We start from the raw sequence: 16,768 nt of genomic DNA on the forward strand, positions 1-16,768 counted from the left end.
GAGGGGGGGGTGTAGATAATAGCGACCCCTAACTTCTAAACATAGCACTACACCATTGGTTGTGGTTAATGCTAAGCAAAATCTCTGCTTCATTTAGAGAACCCCCCCACACCTTCGACCAGTAGTTTGAAATGGCACTGTATCAAGTACATTTCTTATAAGGTTTAGTATAAAGACATTTATTATGTACCCCTTCATTACAGGTGCTAGACTTGTGGGGCTTATGCTCTTCTGCACACTCTTATTTCTGGAAAAAAAGAAAGTATCCCTTATGAAACAAACATACATTTTTAATATATGTTAGAAGAGTATGATTCTTATACTTTTCATATATAGAAATTGGCCTCTGTAATCCATATATTTATTGTATATGGATTACAGACTAATGAAAATATATGGTGCACCATGTATTTTCATCATGTAAAATAAATATATGGATAGTTCAATCAACTGGACACTTTTGTTAACTAGACCCAAATAAACTTTTTGCAGGTTTTAAACTGTTGTTGAGGCAACTTTAAAACAGGACATGACAGATCAAGAAACAATGGACAATGCATAATGCATGTTGACCACCCACAGATACCATAGTTATGAAAGAGATTGTATTAGTTAACTCTTTCTTCATGATGTGTATCTGACCCATGTAACATCACACTGTCATGGGAAACCACAAGCTCATCTTAAATACACTTGTAACTGTGGTGGGGGGGAGACAGGCTTTTTACAGAGCATGGTCCAGCATCTTTACTGCAAGTGCTACAGGCCCAAAAATGTAGCAAAATGCAGGATTTTTAAAGAATCCTGTTTTTCGTTTTGCTTGCAGAAAATATTACAATTCATAATTTAGTTTATGCTAGCCTTAATATATCTTAAGCAAAATAAAATGAACAGACCACAACACATACAAAAATATTTGTTTTGCTACAATTTGTTAGTTTCAGAATATAAAACATACATATATTGCAGAATGAAATGGGAGATTGTGGCAGGGTGTAATAGTGTGTAAGGTTGGCAGGGATGAGGTTAAATCTGTCCCTTCCAGCAATCACAGATGTGGCCATTCCCTAATTAGGTAATTGAGTGTTAATTGGGGAGTGGCCAAATGTATAAAAAAAGAAGCAAAAGCCTTCGCTTGTAGACAAGGTTTTTTTTTTTTTTTCTTTTGGGGGGGAGAAAATAAGTGAAGTGTTTGTGCTGTGATTTTGGTATGGTTTAGCAATGTGGAAGTGAAGGCTAATACCCAGCCTACACAGTTATTCTTTTGTTTAAAATGTTTATTTTGTTCCTGTTTTTAAACTGCAGCTTTCTATCTTGTCTAATTCCTGCTTGTAGCCAGCCTGGGCTGTGACACTGCCCTGTCACAGAGGTAAATAAACACATATAGATTTGTCATATGCTTGCATTTAATTTTTTTAAGTAACTGCAGTCTGACTTTTGCTCCATCACACAAAACACACTCCTTAGCCTTGTAATACATTCAATATTTTTTATCAGCCTAGCATGTTTAAATATGTTTTAAAACACAATTTAAATCACATAGAATGACTAATTTATTTAAAAGGAGAAGAGGAACCTTTACAAAAAAGAAGCAATGAGTAAATAAGTATTCCTTTACGCCTCGACACAAAAGGCCTTCTGTAAGTGTCCATATCTTATCTAAGATTTTGACTCTTTCTTCACTGCTCCCTATTTATTCTGCGCACAAATGGGTTCTTTGATTTTTTTCTCCACCTAGTGGCACAGAACATTTCCTGCACTCAAATGATGAAGTATTGTCTTTCACAACATGCAGCATATACTGTTTTTTTCTGTTCTGGGTGTTTTATGTATAGTACATCTTGGATTTTAGCTTTTGACAGTCAGTGGTTTAACAAACACCTAGATTATCTAGACAAAAAAATGTGTAGTTCTCTGACAACCATGGATGTTACCCTTTTGCCAGCAAATTCAAGAGTCCATTGTAAACTTACACATTTACCATGACAGTAGGCTCACTTGCATGCTTCAGAATTTCACAGGTTTTCAGAATTCTCTGAAAATGAATGGCACACACTGTAATTTTATATGCTAATATTAGAGTGTTAATTATCATTTGCTCGTCATGGGAAGTAAGCTCCCTCTAATACTGAACTCATTTGAAAGTTAATGTAGATGACAAAGGGACCTATTCTGGCACAAAACATCTTGGATAATTCAGTATAACTGACCTTAACACTTGTTTTCTTATGTTTAAATCTCTAATTTGAACATTTACACATTTCATCTTCAAAAACATACATACACACACACTTACAAGTATATTTTTATTTAAAATCTCCTCCCCCACAAAGCAGCTCCAATCTCACAAAAAATTCAGCTCTGAAATATTAATTCTATCAATTGATACCAGAATTTGCATCAGCTGCATATTCCAAGCATTCTATACACAGGTCTTTTTAAACCTATACTTCCAAGTACATAAAAGCTCTTGTAGTATTGGTCCCTCTTCTGGTAAGAACCTCTCATTTCAAGCATGCTCAGAATTGTTTTGACATTTAAAAAGTACAGTGCAATGTACACCATCTGCTGGCCAAATCTACTTACTGTACCCAAAATTCAGAAGCAGGTGACATTTATAATTAGATTTCTTACCTATTTATGTTTGCTTGACAACATTATGTTCTCATAAATAAAAAAAATTAAAGAGAGAACATGCTTTCAACTGAGCATTTCAAACCTTCACTTTAATTCTGGAGTCTCCCCCCCCCCCCATAAACTTCATTCACTTGTTGGTAAATGTGGAATGCTTATGGCCAGATGTGGACGAAGTCCTTGCACCAGTAGTGGTCTGTCACAATCCCACAGGTACTTCATCCATCCGGAGCTGTTTTTCAATGTCATAGTTTGATTACCATTTCTTACACTGTTTACTTTAGAAACATTTGATTTTCCAATCAGTCAGTTTGTTTCTGCTCTGGAGGCACCAGTTTCCTAATCACCCCCCCCCCCCTCCCCTTTCCTCTGCTTTGCAGCTGCTTGAAAAGTAAACATTGAGAGAGGGTAGACGTGATTCTCCAACGAAACCCAGCTCCGCTGTTGAATCGAGGACTCTGGGCGACCTCGGTATGCCAACTCACTGTGCGCGGCCTACTGCCCCTACAGGTTGTGAGTTATTATTGTTTTTATATCACTGCGTACAGTAAAAAAAACAAAAAAAAACTCTTGCACTCCAGCTTGCTGTTGAGTGTCTGTGTGTTCTACTGCCTTGCAGTTTAAAAACAATAAATGTGTGCTTCATCCATTAGGCCTGTCCTACTGTTGAGCAGCATTCAAACCACTCGCCCATAAACAGGTGTGTAGATCCAATAATAATAATAATAATAATAATAATCTCTCTCTTTCTCTCTCGTGCAATTCTGTCTTTTTTTTCCCATCTGTAGGCAGTGCCACTTCACTGTAAATGCTGCACTGATTGTGTGACTGCACTGCAACTGTCTGAAGGCTACGCTCCACACCGTTGCAAGCTACGTGCTGTTCCTGGTTGTGTGACTGCAAGCAGCCCAGACAAAGACTCACAAGCTCAGTACCTTGGTACTTTGCCCTTGGTAGTTGGTGCTTCGGCGCCCCAGTGTCTAGGCTTCGATGTCCTCGGTGCCTCAGAGCCTTGGCACCCTCGGTGCACTAAAGCCTTGATGCCTCGGTGTTCAAGTGCTCCCAAACATCGGTGGCTTCGTGCGACAGTGCCTGAGGACAATATGCCTCAGCACTTCTAAGCCTCAAAGGCTTTTTGAGCCCTGTGCATCGGCGCACTCAGTGCCTGGGTGCCAGAGCCTTGATACCTCGGTGCTTTGAGGACACCATGCCTCGGCGCTTCGACGCTTTGAAGCTTTTAAGCTTTGCGCTCCAGTACCCTCAAGACCCTCAGGTTCCTGGTGCTCCATAACCTCGGTACCTCGGTGCTTCGACACCTTCAATGCTTCGAGGACTCGACTCCTACGGCACTTCACAGGCCCCCCTGCAGTGATGTCCTCAGTGCTCTCAGTACCCTCGACCCCCAGTGCCTCACATCCTCGGTGCTTCGACAGCCTCGGTGTATCAATGCCCTCAGTCCTAAATCATTTCTTGCAGCAGCGCACTTGATTCCTTCGAGGTTTCGGTGCCTCGGTGCTTATAGCTTCGACGCACACATTGTGCGTTAAGTGCCTGGACATACAGCATGCCTCAGCTAAATTGGCAAATAGGACCTTCTGCACTATCTGCGCCAGCTCCAAAGAAAAGGCCCTGCAGAGTAGGATGGCAAAGTTCACAGATGGGACCTCTGCGGCCAGCCTGGAAGCAATGCCCTCGGCTTCGGGGTCCCAGGTCTCCCCCAACCGCTTGTCTTCGACAACGGAAACTTGGCAGCAGCAGAATGATTAGTTTTAGTTAAACTAGGTAATCCCTTCTGGCTACGGCTTTTTAGACAAGGCTCGTTTGTCGGGTCGTGGTGGTGGACTGGCCATTGTCGATTCGATATTACTGTTAATTCCATATCCTTCTCAGCTTTTAATTCATTTGAGTGTTTAGCATTTCAGTTAAGTGCTACATTACTGTTGGTGGTGGTGGTGGTCATCTATCGCTCTCCAAAGCACAACTCATTATTTATGAATTAGCTGATCTGATTTACTATCATTTCTGTGTTCAAAGTACAAATGGCTTTTGATATTAGGTGATTTCAACATCCATGTTGATTCCCAGAGCTGTTCTTTGTTCAGTGAGTTATTGTCTCTCTTGGATTTTTTTGGGTTAACTCAGCATGTAAATGTCCCAACTCATAATCGGGGTCATATCTTGGATGTGGTCATTATCTCTGGCCTGCTAGTTGATAACCTTCAGGCTGTTGATTTGGCTATTTCTGATCATATGGCTATACTATTTGAACTTGAGCTACTAATACCTTTGATTAAACCTAAGCATACGGTCAAGTATCGTAACATTAAGTCAATCACTTAACCTGCCTTTACTGAGGCTGTATTAACTACACCCCTGCTTACTGAACAACCTGACGTATTGGAAGACATCGTAAACTCTTACAATACTGCTATGCATAACATTATTGACACTTTAGCACCAGAGAAAACATGTATTGTCTCATATACTCACTGCTCCCCCTGGTATAATGATCAGTTACAATCCATGAAAACAGCAGGATGCAAACTTGAATGCAGATGGAGTGATACTGGCTTAACTGTCCACTTGCAGGCTTGGAGGCAGCATAAACACAGTTATAAGGCTGCTTTAAATTCAGCACGATCATCCTTTTGTTCCAGCCTTATCAAGGATGGCTCTGATAATCCTAGGTGTCTTTTTTCAACAATAAATCAAATGCTGTCAGTCCACTCCCTCTAGCTCCATACAGCAATTTAACAAGTTCCTGGAATTTTTCCAAACTAAAAGAGACAACATTAGACAAGAGCTTGTATCTTCTTCCATGCCTGGTGTGTTGTCACCTGTAACAACAGAATTTATGGGGCCTCTTTTCTCAGACTTCACTGAGGTTACGCAATCATGCCTGATGAAAATCATGACTAAAATGAATCCTACAACCAGCTCTCTGGATTCTATTACAACAACTATTATTGTTGCTAATTTTCCAGTCATTACTTCCGTTGTGGCTAAGATCGTCAATGCGTCTCTAAGCACTGGCACTGTTCCGTCCTCGTTTAAATGTGCATCAGTCACACCATTGCTAAAAAAAGCCTACCTTAGTCCCAGAGTTATTATGTAATTATAGTCCTATATCTAATCTGCCATTTTTGGCAAAAATTCTGGAACATGCAGTGGCTAAGCAATTAGCTAATCACCTATTGCAATATAATCTGTATGACCCCCTTCAATCTAGATTTAGATCACTACACAGTACAGAAATAGCTTTTGTAAAGGTGGTAAATGATCTGTTCATTGCTGCAGATTCTGGAGCCTTATCTATCTTTGTACTCTTTGAACTTGGTGCCGCATTTGACACAGTCAACCATGATATTCTTATTAGGCTATTATCTCTGCTACTGCACTGTGCTGGCTGAAGTCTTATCTGTCGGGACAGAAAGTAATCTGTCTTGATGGGGGCGTACTCGTCCTATTCCAGTCCGGTTTCCACAGGGCTTTATTTTAGGGCCTTTATGTTATTTAATATCTATATGCTGCCACTTGGCCAGATAATCCAGCGCCATGGAGTTAGTTTTTATTCTTATGCAGATGACACTCAAATTTATCTTCAAACTAAACCTAATACCTCAATAGCTGTTTCTGTACTCTCACACTGACTGGTGGAAAAATTATGGATGCAAGAAAATTTTCTGCAATTAAATTGCAATAAGACAGAGGTTATGCTGCTGGGTTCTCCGCATCAGTCGAGTAATGTGGGGAACATCAGCTTGGCTATTGATGAGCTTGAAATTAGAGCGAGTTCCGAAATGAGAAATCTCATGTTATTTTTGATCCTCGTCTAACTTTCGAAGCTCATTCTCAGAATATTACAAAGGTGTCTTTTTTCCATTTGCGTAACATAGCCCGCTTAAGACATGTTCTCTCTTTACCTGATGCAGAGAGACTTGTGCATGCCTTTGTCCCCTCCGACTCGACTACTGTAATGCATTGTTTGCTGGAGCCTCTAAACGTGTTCTTAATAGGCTACAATATGTTCAAAACTCGGCTGCTCGAGTCATAACTAGGTCTAATTCTTTTGTACATATTACACCTGTCCTGGCATCTCTGCACTGGCTTCCTGTTAAGTTTAGGATTGAGTTTAAATTACTATTGTTAACATATAAGGCCTTGAATGGTCTAGCTTCTAGCTATATCTCTGATTTTTTAACTGTGTATTCTCAGGTGCGAAACCAGGTGCCAAAATCTAGGCTTCGGTCTATGGGAGAGAGGGCCTTCAGTTGCTATGCAACCAAGCTCTGGAATGCTCTCCCATAGAAAATAAAAGATTCAAATACTGTTGATATTTTCAAAAAGCAACTAAAAACACTTTTTTTTTTTTTTTTTTTTTTTTTTTTTAAATGGCATTTGAGTCTGTGTAGGGCTGGCTGTTTATGTGTTGTACAGTACTGGTGCTGTGTGTCGTCAGTTTCTGGGCTAAACTTGTTGTGTGTCCTTGTTTTAATGTGCAACCTGCTTCGTGACTATTTTTAATATCACGGTCTATGGTTTTAAACTGTAAAACGCCTTGAGATGTGCTGTATGAATTGGCTATAAAAAAAAATAAAGATTATTATTATTATTATTTCAGAAAAAATAAAACTTCCGATTTTTATATTTGGCCCAGATGCTGTTCATTTTTCTTGGACAAAGGTAAAACGATGTAGTCAGATAACACATTTCTTGCAGAATCTAGAAAGAATGACAACATAATGGAAGGCAGCAATACAATGAAAGGGTACTGCTGAAAAGCTGTAAATTGCAAGGTTGTGTTCTGTCTTTACCTAGAAATTGAGTTGGTTTTAGCTATCCATTATTGTTTAGCGATAGGCTCTTATCATTCATTGATTTTCCAGAGCATTCTGCTGTGTTGGCTGTATTTTTTAAAGGGATTTCAACTACTGATCCATTTGATAATGGCTGTTAAAATTGAAACTGGTACCTGATAATTCTGTACACAAGAACACCATTGGAGTCACCAATATAGGTCTATATTTCACTGCAGTTCATAGTTACAATACTGTATGTTAAAAGTGTGTGTGTGTTTTGCCAATAGAAAAAAAAAAATATCCATGAAAGACATTGCTAAAATGATACACATTTTTACATCTTTCGTTTTCTGTATTAAATACTGCCACCTCTTTAAAGAACTAAGATATTGCGGCAAGTAAAGCAGACACAAGTGCTAAACTCCAACTAGATTAAAGAAGCCAGGCACAATAACAAGAGCAGTGTTATTTTTACATGGCCCAAGTATACAGTTGCTAGGCAGCTCATTAACATGGCTCTTTATAGCTGTGGGGTCCCCGATCCTAAACCAACAGCAACCTCACCTCAAGCAAATCCTCTCCAAATCAGAGCACAGACAAATTAACACATTTTACAACATTCTGGAACAGAGGAAAAGGGTATTTTAGGATTGCCTACTTTGGAGGTCAGAGAGTATTAAAGAACTGTGCATCCTTACAAGATTTGTCTAACTTCTGTAACTGAGCCATTCAGTTACTTGAAAATTGATCTGACTGGATGTCAGAAAAGATAAACTCAACAGCAGACGGTGCCAGCAGGGTGACTTTCACAGCCTACCTCTGTAAAGCGCTTTGTGATGGTGGTCCACTATGAAAGGCGCTATATAAAAATAAAGATATTATTATTTCAATGGGAAGCTTCTGAGAGCCCCAAAGTTTTTAACCTCTGTTTTTTGATTTTTTTTAATTCAACCTTGTTCTTGGATTTTTCAAATTTTAATTGCATCTCTATTTATTCAGTTATCATAACCCTTCAATCTTGTTAATCCAGACTACACAGGGAGGCACATGCTGCCGACATTTTACTGAGAGTCGTCAATATCCAAAACCTAGGTTTTATGTAAAATTTTTCTATGGGATTATTGTAAATGTAAAGATCATTGTACACCACTGGAACCTTTTAAAAGATGAGAATGATCACAACACAGTTTTCTTTACAGCTAACACCCAGTTATCAAACTGCTTTAGTGAGGCAGTTCTATCAGATGTCTTTTGCAGGTCAGCGTACAATTGCTTTAGGTTTTATCAGAATTCTTACAAATCAAAATCATGTGTTTAAGTGTTTTGTTTGAAACTTTTGTTTGTTCCTGTGTAAATAATAAAAGTGCGCAAAAGTGTTTAGTTTCAGTTCTGTGTTTGGGTCTACTGTTTAAAGTGTGCAAACCAGCCTTGACCTGGGGCTTTGCTACATATGGCGGTAGTAGAAGTAGGATAGCACCATCTAGTGACCAAAGACAAATATATGTTATTATAATATATATATATATATATATATATATATATATATATATATATATATATATATATATATATATACACACACACACACACACATACCTATATACATACTGAATATTTAATTAAGATCTCATCGAGATGTATTTCGGACACTTGTGACCAACCACCAGAAGACGTTCCTGGAATTTGTTGGCAAGACTCCAGAAGCACAGCTGGTGGATAAGTGATGCCAGATTCCTGCGCTGGAAAAGGCTCTTGATGCCATACGGAGGTAGTCAGACAGATACTGTGGGGTCAATTGGGGGCAGAGCAGTCCCGGCTGGCCTGAAGGGTGCATCAAAAGTGCTTCTAATGCCTAGAGTACAGGCATGAGGAGTCAAAATGAAGCACGACTGGGGGAGCCCGAGATGCCGGATGGGATAGAAGAGTCAGCTGAGAAGAGCAAGCCGTGCGTGACCATCAGCAGCCACCGGAGGCACTGCTGAGGGAAGTAAAGAAGGAGCATCCAAAAGCCTGATATTACCTGTGGGGAAGAAAGGCACTCTGCGAGTGATTGTTAGCAGCCACAGAAGGTGCTGCTGAGGAAGTTAAAGGAGGCCCTGCAGCAGACACATACAGACCCAGGATAAGGGGAAGGAGTGGCTAAAAGCTCAATAGGAGGAGCACCAGAAGCTCATGAACCAAGTGCAACAGGTAAAGAAAAGCATGGAGGTTCTCAACCAGGACAAGTCAACTGCCCATGACCAGGCAGAACAATGGGAGAACAAGCTGTCAGAAGGCAGAAACCAAGTCCATGCAGAACTGTGAAGTCACTGCAAGGCAAGCTGAAAGAGTTGGAAAAGCAAGTTCATGAGAAAGATGAACAGTTAAGCAAGCTCATAAGTGCTATTGCTAAACAGCCCAGAAGCAAGTCTGAGAGGGACAAGATGCTGGACAAGAAAGAGAGGAATAGGTGAGAACTGTTGAGCTACATGTTCAAGACAAAGGAGCTGGAAAGACAGCTTGAAAAAAAATGAGAAACATGAGCATTTTATAGTAGAAGAACAACATAAAAGGAAACAGAGAAGAAAGATGCGGATGCATTCCTTTGAACTGGAGAAGTTACAGACTCTGGAACTCTGGAAGTTCGGAAGAGTAAAGAAGAACTCAGGGCAGTGGACACATGTGATGCCAACATATAGAAGAGGTTACATTTACACAGAGTTCACTCAGACTCCCTACAAACATTTGTGACCTGCTTTTATACCTGCTTGCTTAATCACAGGCAGGTGTCCCTTATTTCATTAGAGCCAGGTGCTTCTCATTCTGGCTCTAATGTTAACCCCAGGACATTCTGGGGGATGCAGTCATGTACTACACCTCTCGGACTACACATGTACACACACACACAAGAAGCCCATTTAATGATCAAGGCTTTTTCATTTGAATCCACGAGATACAAATTTAATAAGCAAGTCTACTTTACTCGCAACACATTTCTTTAATCTTTAGACTCATGTTTTATTTATCTGTGATTAGCATCTTTGTGTTTTGATTGCCTAAAGTTAATAAACGAAAGTGCTTTCCCAACAGCGAAAAAGGAAAACACACGAAGACCCAGATCCACATCAAATAAAGTGGTGTATTTTGGGAATGGGTAAATAATAATCTTTCTAAGCATTGCGGACGTTTATTTAAACTCAAGGGAAATTCCAGTAGCTTACTGAAAACTAAAAACGAATTGCAAGTTATTATTATTATCATCATCCCCTACCCTAGAAAATATATTTAGGTCGGCAGTTACGCACATTCAAATTTTTTTTATCTTAAATCATAAGTCAGAGTATCCGACCCTTGTTTGATTCTTACCAGACTGATATATGAAAGAAGTTCCTGTGGTCTCAGCCTTCCTTCTGGAAGCATTTCAACCTTTTCATTTTTCAAAAACAAACCTGAAGCTGTTGTGTGATACGAAGTGTGTTTAGAAAAGGTTGGCTTTATTCCGCCCCAGTGTTATGCCAAATAGTGTCACCTGACATTTGGCATTATTAGTGCGAAATACGATCTCCCTGCTAAATAGTGTCACCAGCACAATTGTGCCTCATTGAAGATTACGACTAAAGCAACAATGTGCAATAGATTATATAACCATTATATTTATAGCGTAGCAGAATACTGTCTAAATTTACGTTTTCAATGGTGACACTATTTGGCAGTGGCAGTATGTTTTGGCTGTAGTACAATGCATTGTAGTGTATTCAATGATACACTTAATGAATGATAGACATTTAGAGAAATGCAATTTTCAAACCAACTACTAAAATAGAAACTGCATAAACAGGAAAAGCTACTTTATAGCCTTGGAATTTCTATTGTAAACATAAATAAAACAGACAAACAAATAAATAAATACATACTAAAAGTTATGACCATAAATGCAACAAAACACACAAAGTACACAACACAATACATTAAAGGTCTGTACAACGCTTACCACTTGTAAATAAAAAGGTTTGAAGTCATACATACTGGACATAAACTGTGTGAGTGAAACATATTTCGTGAAGTCTCAATCAAAATATACATTTTGCACATACACATCACTGAATAACTCAATTTGAAGTCAGTGCAGTTCGACAGTCGTTCACTAACAAATTCAGAAAATACATTCATGATAAAACAGTATTGATGATGTCATTAAGAGTTCTCTTCTCAAAAGATCAATGATGTCGTTTTGTTGCTTCAAATATTTTGTTACTCCTATTTTGTTAAACTGGTTGTACATAATTCGGATTTTCTTTTAATCTGTTTGTTTATTGGTTATGATTGCATTATACAAGTTTAGAAATAGACGCTGCTACACACACAGGGAATTTTTCATTTTTCATTATTATGTGACATAAAAATGAGGATAAAATAGAATATATTTTCAATCAGAACTACTCCTGCAACATTTTGCATTGATTACATGGTTTGCATCAACCAGTGAATGACATTTCATCACTTTATTATATTTGATAAGACTGCTGTATGTTTGGAACAACTAAAGTTTAAAACTGAATTATGTAAAGCTGTAACTGGTCAAAAACATTGATATTTGATTACAAGTGGGCTTTAAAGGTGGCAGCGTGTTTCTATAAAACTAAAAGTACCTGGGGAATGTAAACAAACTAGAGTACGAAAAGGGTCCGTTGGCTAATATCACACAATGCAATTAGTCAACTAAACACATGAGATAATCCTTCTCTTGCACAAATTCTTGGCCAGCTCCTCATGGGTGGCTGGGAGTTGAAGGTGCTTGCAGACTCCAGAAGTTGGACTAGCTGTGATAAACATGCACAAGGTAGGAGTCCTGAATGATTCAAACTGCGTTTCTGTGCACTCCCTTGGAACAGTTTCCCACAGGAAAAGCATAACAAAGTGTAATAAAGCATAGTGGAAGCATGGTAAAGTACAGGTAAGCACTGTAAAGAATAGCAAGTTATGGTACAGCATATTGATGAACGTGGCAAACCAGGATAAACTACAGTATGGTAAAAGCATGGTAAAACTGCAAAAATACTTTGCAGAAATACAATGGTAAACTTTTATATGGGCTATCCTGTTGTATCCTAAGGGCACTGGATTGCAGATCTCAACAATGTACTGTACTTCTGGGAAATCAGTGTCCCTCTGGGTGAATATGTAATGTGTCTGAGGGACCCACCACAGCAAGTGCTTACGCTAAACAACTTCTGTAGCACTATTTGAAGACTGAACATCCATGGTGTTAACAATTTAAAACAAGCTTAAGCTAAATGAAGGCATTAGCCAAAAAGTAAAATAAAATAAAATACAATTCATTGGTGTCAATAAATTCTACCACAGATTAGGCTACTTTTTCTGAGCAGCAGACTCAATTGCTGCCTTTACCCCCTGTGGCAACCATTTAGACCTATAATAAATCAATGCAACTAGAAAGTGATGTCCCATTATGTGTAGCCTACGGTATTTTAGGTCATGAATGGAGATAAATCACCATTTTGTGTTATTGCTTGCTTACTGGTATCCAACAAGTTCAACAAAAACATGCACAACAGGTTACATGCATAACTTAGGCTAAGGTAATTCTCTGAGAGGTGAATTTATGTCGACACCTTAAGCATGGAGGATCTGTTATAGTCTTGTCTTATTTTTCAAGTTAAGGTTGGTGATCAAAGCAGCTGTACCATAATATGAAGATGAAGTTATCACAGAAGTCTGAGAAGACAATTGTATTCAATCTGTGGTCTTATTGTGTTGAACAATGTGACGTTCAGGCACCTGTTCAAATAAGATGCACTTTTTTGCCTACAAAAACTTGTAAATGTGATTTGTGATCAAAATAGATTTATATACTGGGTAAATACATTGAACTGTTCAACTGCAAAGGAGACAACTTTTTTTAGTTGTAACAAGTACAGGTTTAATTTAAAGATACTTGTCTACAAGATTATGACAGTAAGTTACATTGTGTTCTTTTAATAATACACTGACAAAAGGCAGCCCCTTTGACATAGAAAAGCAAGAAATCTAAGTTGCTAGGTCTACATATGTGTTCAATGTAGAAGAGCAAATATTTAACTTACCTCAATAAAAGGCAACTATCCAGTTTGTGTTTTAACTACAGTAGATTTGCTAGATTAGAAGTCAGAACACGGCTGTAGTACCTTCTTCATTGACTTCAGTGGAAGGCACAGCAGGCAGTTATGATCCTGTTGAGTTATCACATGAGTATCACATAAGCAGCTGTATGTTGTAACTCAATTACTGCTAACAAGCCTTAATCAGATGCATACCAAATTGCTTTCATTGGGAACTGACCTCTTGACCGATCCTTGAATCATTCATTTTGTTGAAAACAGGACAGGATGTTTCTTCAAAGCTGAACCTAGACGGCAGACTCCAACCATTCTAGACCAAATCAATCCCCCTCAGTTACATCAATTGTGAAAAAAAAGCTCTCACTCAACTTTATTTGACTAGTGGCTGACAAGTCATCAATCCTGACATAGACTTTGCTTTAATAACCACTGAAATCACAGACATGTTGCGACTGAAATCACATTTAGGCATGCTTTTTATGCTTTTAAAAGCATTGAGGTAATGAAAAATAATTCCCATAAAACTGAATTTCTTACAAATACAGCAGTAGCCTGGGTCCACTGGTATTTTAATATTTTACAATGTGATTACAAGTAACAGCTAATTCTATTCTGAGTCTGTTATTTAGCAATCGTGTGTGATTGAGATAAAACAGACAACACATTTCCCACTGTTGTTGCATTTATTTATCTGTCTGTAAATGTTTTCCAGGCACACCAGCTAAAAGTTTTTTATTCTGTTGAACAGATAACTCAATATTATGATTAATAATTTAGCATACCGGTAGATCCATAAAGCTGCTTATAGAATTGCGAGGACAACTTGTGAGAGGACATTCTTTAGCTATTGACAGTGTTCAGAATATGGGGGTATATTGAGACACCTGTCCATCTCCAGTGACCATGGGGATTTACTTCATTTTACTCATGGCTCAAATGATGTATTTACAGCCATGGAGGAGGATGTATGCTACTGACATACTTTAAAAAATGGCACAGTAATTACACTGTAGTAACACATACTGTGTTGTAGTTACAATGACACAGCATGCTTCATTACTAAATAAAAAATGTTGGCATTTGCTAGCATCTTGTTATTATGCTGTATTTACTCATGTGGATGTGCATTTACTATGTAATTACTATGTAACTACGTGTGCAATTACAGCATTGTTATAGACAAACAATGGAGAGTAATTTTAGAAGTATGCGTTTTTGATTAAATATTATCAGCTTGTCAGGGTTTTTTGAACCACAGTGTATATCATGTAATGTGTGTATCGCAGTATTTTATTAACCGTGGGGCACTCTCACCTTTCTCTTTAACAGTTACATGCCAGAAAGTGAGACTCATTTACATTTTCCAAGAATGCAGACATGGAATGGCAGGAAATGTTGATAAGCATATACAGTATGAGTCATACGATATTTTGAACACTTATTTTCAAATTACTAAAATATTTGTGAAAAATACATTTATTAGCATCGGTAAGACTTATACTTTTCAGATTAGCAAAAAAAAAAAAAAAAAAAGACAAACATGTTAAAAAAAAAAGATAAAAATACTGATTTGCTTTGATTATGTTTATAATGTAATGTTAAACTCTGCTGGGTAATTAATGTGAAAAAACAACAAAAAAGTTTATATAACCTGTGCATTGTTTTGTCTATTATATATATATTAAAATTAAATATAATAACATTCTATAATAATGTATGGGTAGTAGGAGTAACTTATACACCATATGTCATCAAGCATTGGCAAAAATATTACTATCGTCAGTTCTCTCCTGTTCTGCAATATTATTAAGACAGTAACTGCAGGAATCAATATCACGGTATACATGTAAATACAATTCCATTGTTTTTCTTATACAGTGAATCGTGTCCCATAATACAACCTATGTGCACAGTACATATTTCTGACTTTTGGATGAAGACAATAAAACCATTTTTCTTACAAAGGAAAAAAAAAAGATAATACAAAATCACAGTTTTGTCATTGGTATGTGCAGATTATTCCATGGCCCCATCCAGAGCTCCTCTTCATCAGACTGAGTCTGATCACTGTGTGATTCCAAAGGCTCTTTGACATCCTCATTGTCAACCGTTGACTCCTGTTCATCAGTGCTCCTTATTCCATTGTCATTCCTTGCTTTAGCTGTATTCAGTTTTGATGTGATACTGTCTGGTCCTGTGGTGCTTGACGCTAATGAACCACTAGACGGTCTAGTATTTAGATTGTCATCAGCACTTGAGGAAACTGGCAATGGACTCTTGAGTGGAACTTTTTCTTCATGAGTCACTGCAAGTTTGTCAAGTTTCTTAAACTGCTTTCCTAGCCTTGCAGGAGAGTTTACTTTTAGGTTGTTTGAATGGCCAGCTCGTCTTGTCCTAATGATTGAACCGTTCTGAGCAAGATATATATTTCCATTAATGTTGCTATGACTATTAATATTGGACAGACGGTTCCTCTGTGATTCAGGTGCACTGTCATCGCCAGTTGAGCTGGTTTCATATTCCCGGTCGACAACCAGCTTGATTCTTTTCTTTTTGCCCCACTGTAGACATAAATAAAGATGAAAATGTAAGAAAAAAATGTCTGTTTATTTTAGCCTATGGTAAAAATGATTACTGCCACCCCTAGAATGTTCACTACAGAATGGGTGAGAACAATATGTTTGTCATCCAGGTAGATGATAATATACCTTAATAGAAACCTTTCAACTTCTAATCAGAAGTCAATTATTAGCAGGTACTACCTCATGGTAAAATGGCAGTGGACCATTGAAATAGAAAGTCTGGATTTAAAAAATAAATAAACAAGCAAAATACAAAACATTGAAAGGGTTACTGAAATATTTTAAATAGTTTATAATAGCAATATAGAGATACATGACCATTCAGGACCAGCTAGAGCTCCAGTTACCAGATGGCAAAGCCCTTGGATCATGGATATATTGCTTAATTAATGCATTGATTCTAACCAACCTACATTCTCATCATGAAAGTCACATGCAAAAGCTTTAGGGTTTAGGGTATCAGAGTACATTCATACTAGCAACTGTGTATCAAACTATGGATTACTTGAGATTATTCTCCAAGAAAGCTGTGAACCTAAACCATAGAAAAACTAAAGTCTATAGTAAATTCTGTTGCAAGAACAGGCCTAATAGATTGTAACTTGCGACAGCATAATGTGCGACATGTCTAGCATGAAGAGAAAGACAGGTCTGG

The 16,768-nt window shown here is 38.0% G+C and overlaps 1 protein-coding gene across 1 annotated transcript in view; it reads right to left on the reverse strand.

Moving 5' to 3' along the window:
- Window positions 1-15,199: 15,199 nt before the first annotated feature.
- LOC121325229 (protocadherin-15-like) overlaps window positions 15,200-16,768 on the reverse strand; it is a 170,628-nt gene continuing 169,059 nt past the window's right edge. The window contains exon 37 of the mRNA XM_041267608.1: window positions 15,200-16,092. Coding sequence (XP_041123542.1) covers window positions 15,520-16,092 — 573 coding nt within the window. The 3' untranslated portion in view covers window positions 15,200-15,519. The remainder of the gene's footprint in view (window positions 16,093-16,768) is intronic.

The sequence above is a fragment of the Polyodon spathula genome, chromosome 13, assembly GCF_017654505.1.
Source record: "Polyodon spathula isolate WHYD16114869_AA chromosome 13, ASM1765450v1, whole genome shotgun sequence".
Lineage (NCBI taxonomy): Eukaryota > Metazoa > Chordata > Actinopteri > Acipenseriformes > Polyodontidae > Polyodon > Polyodon spathula.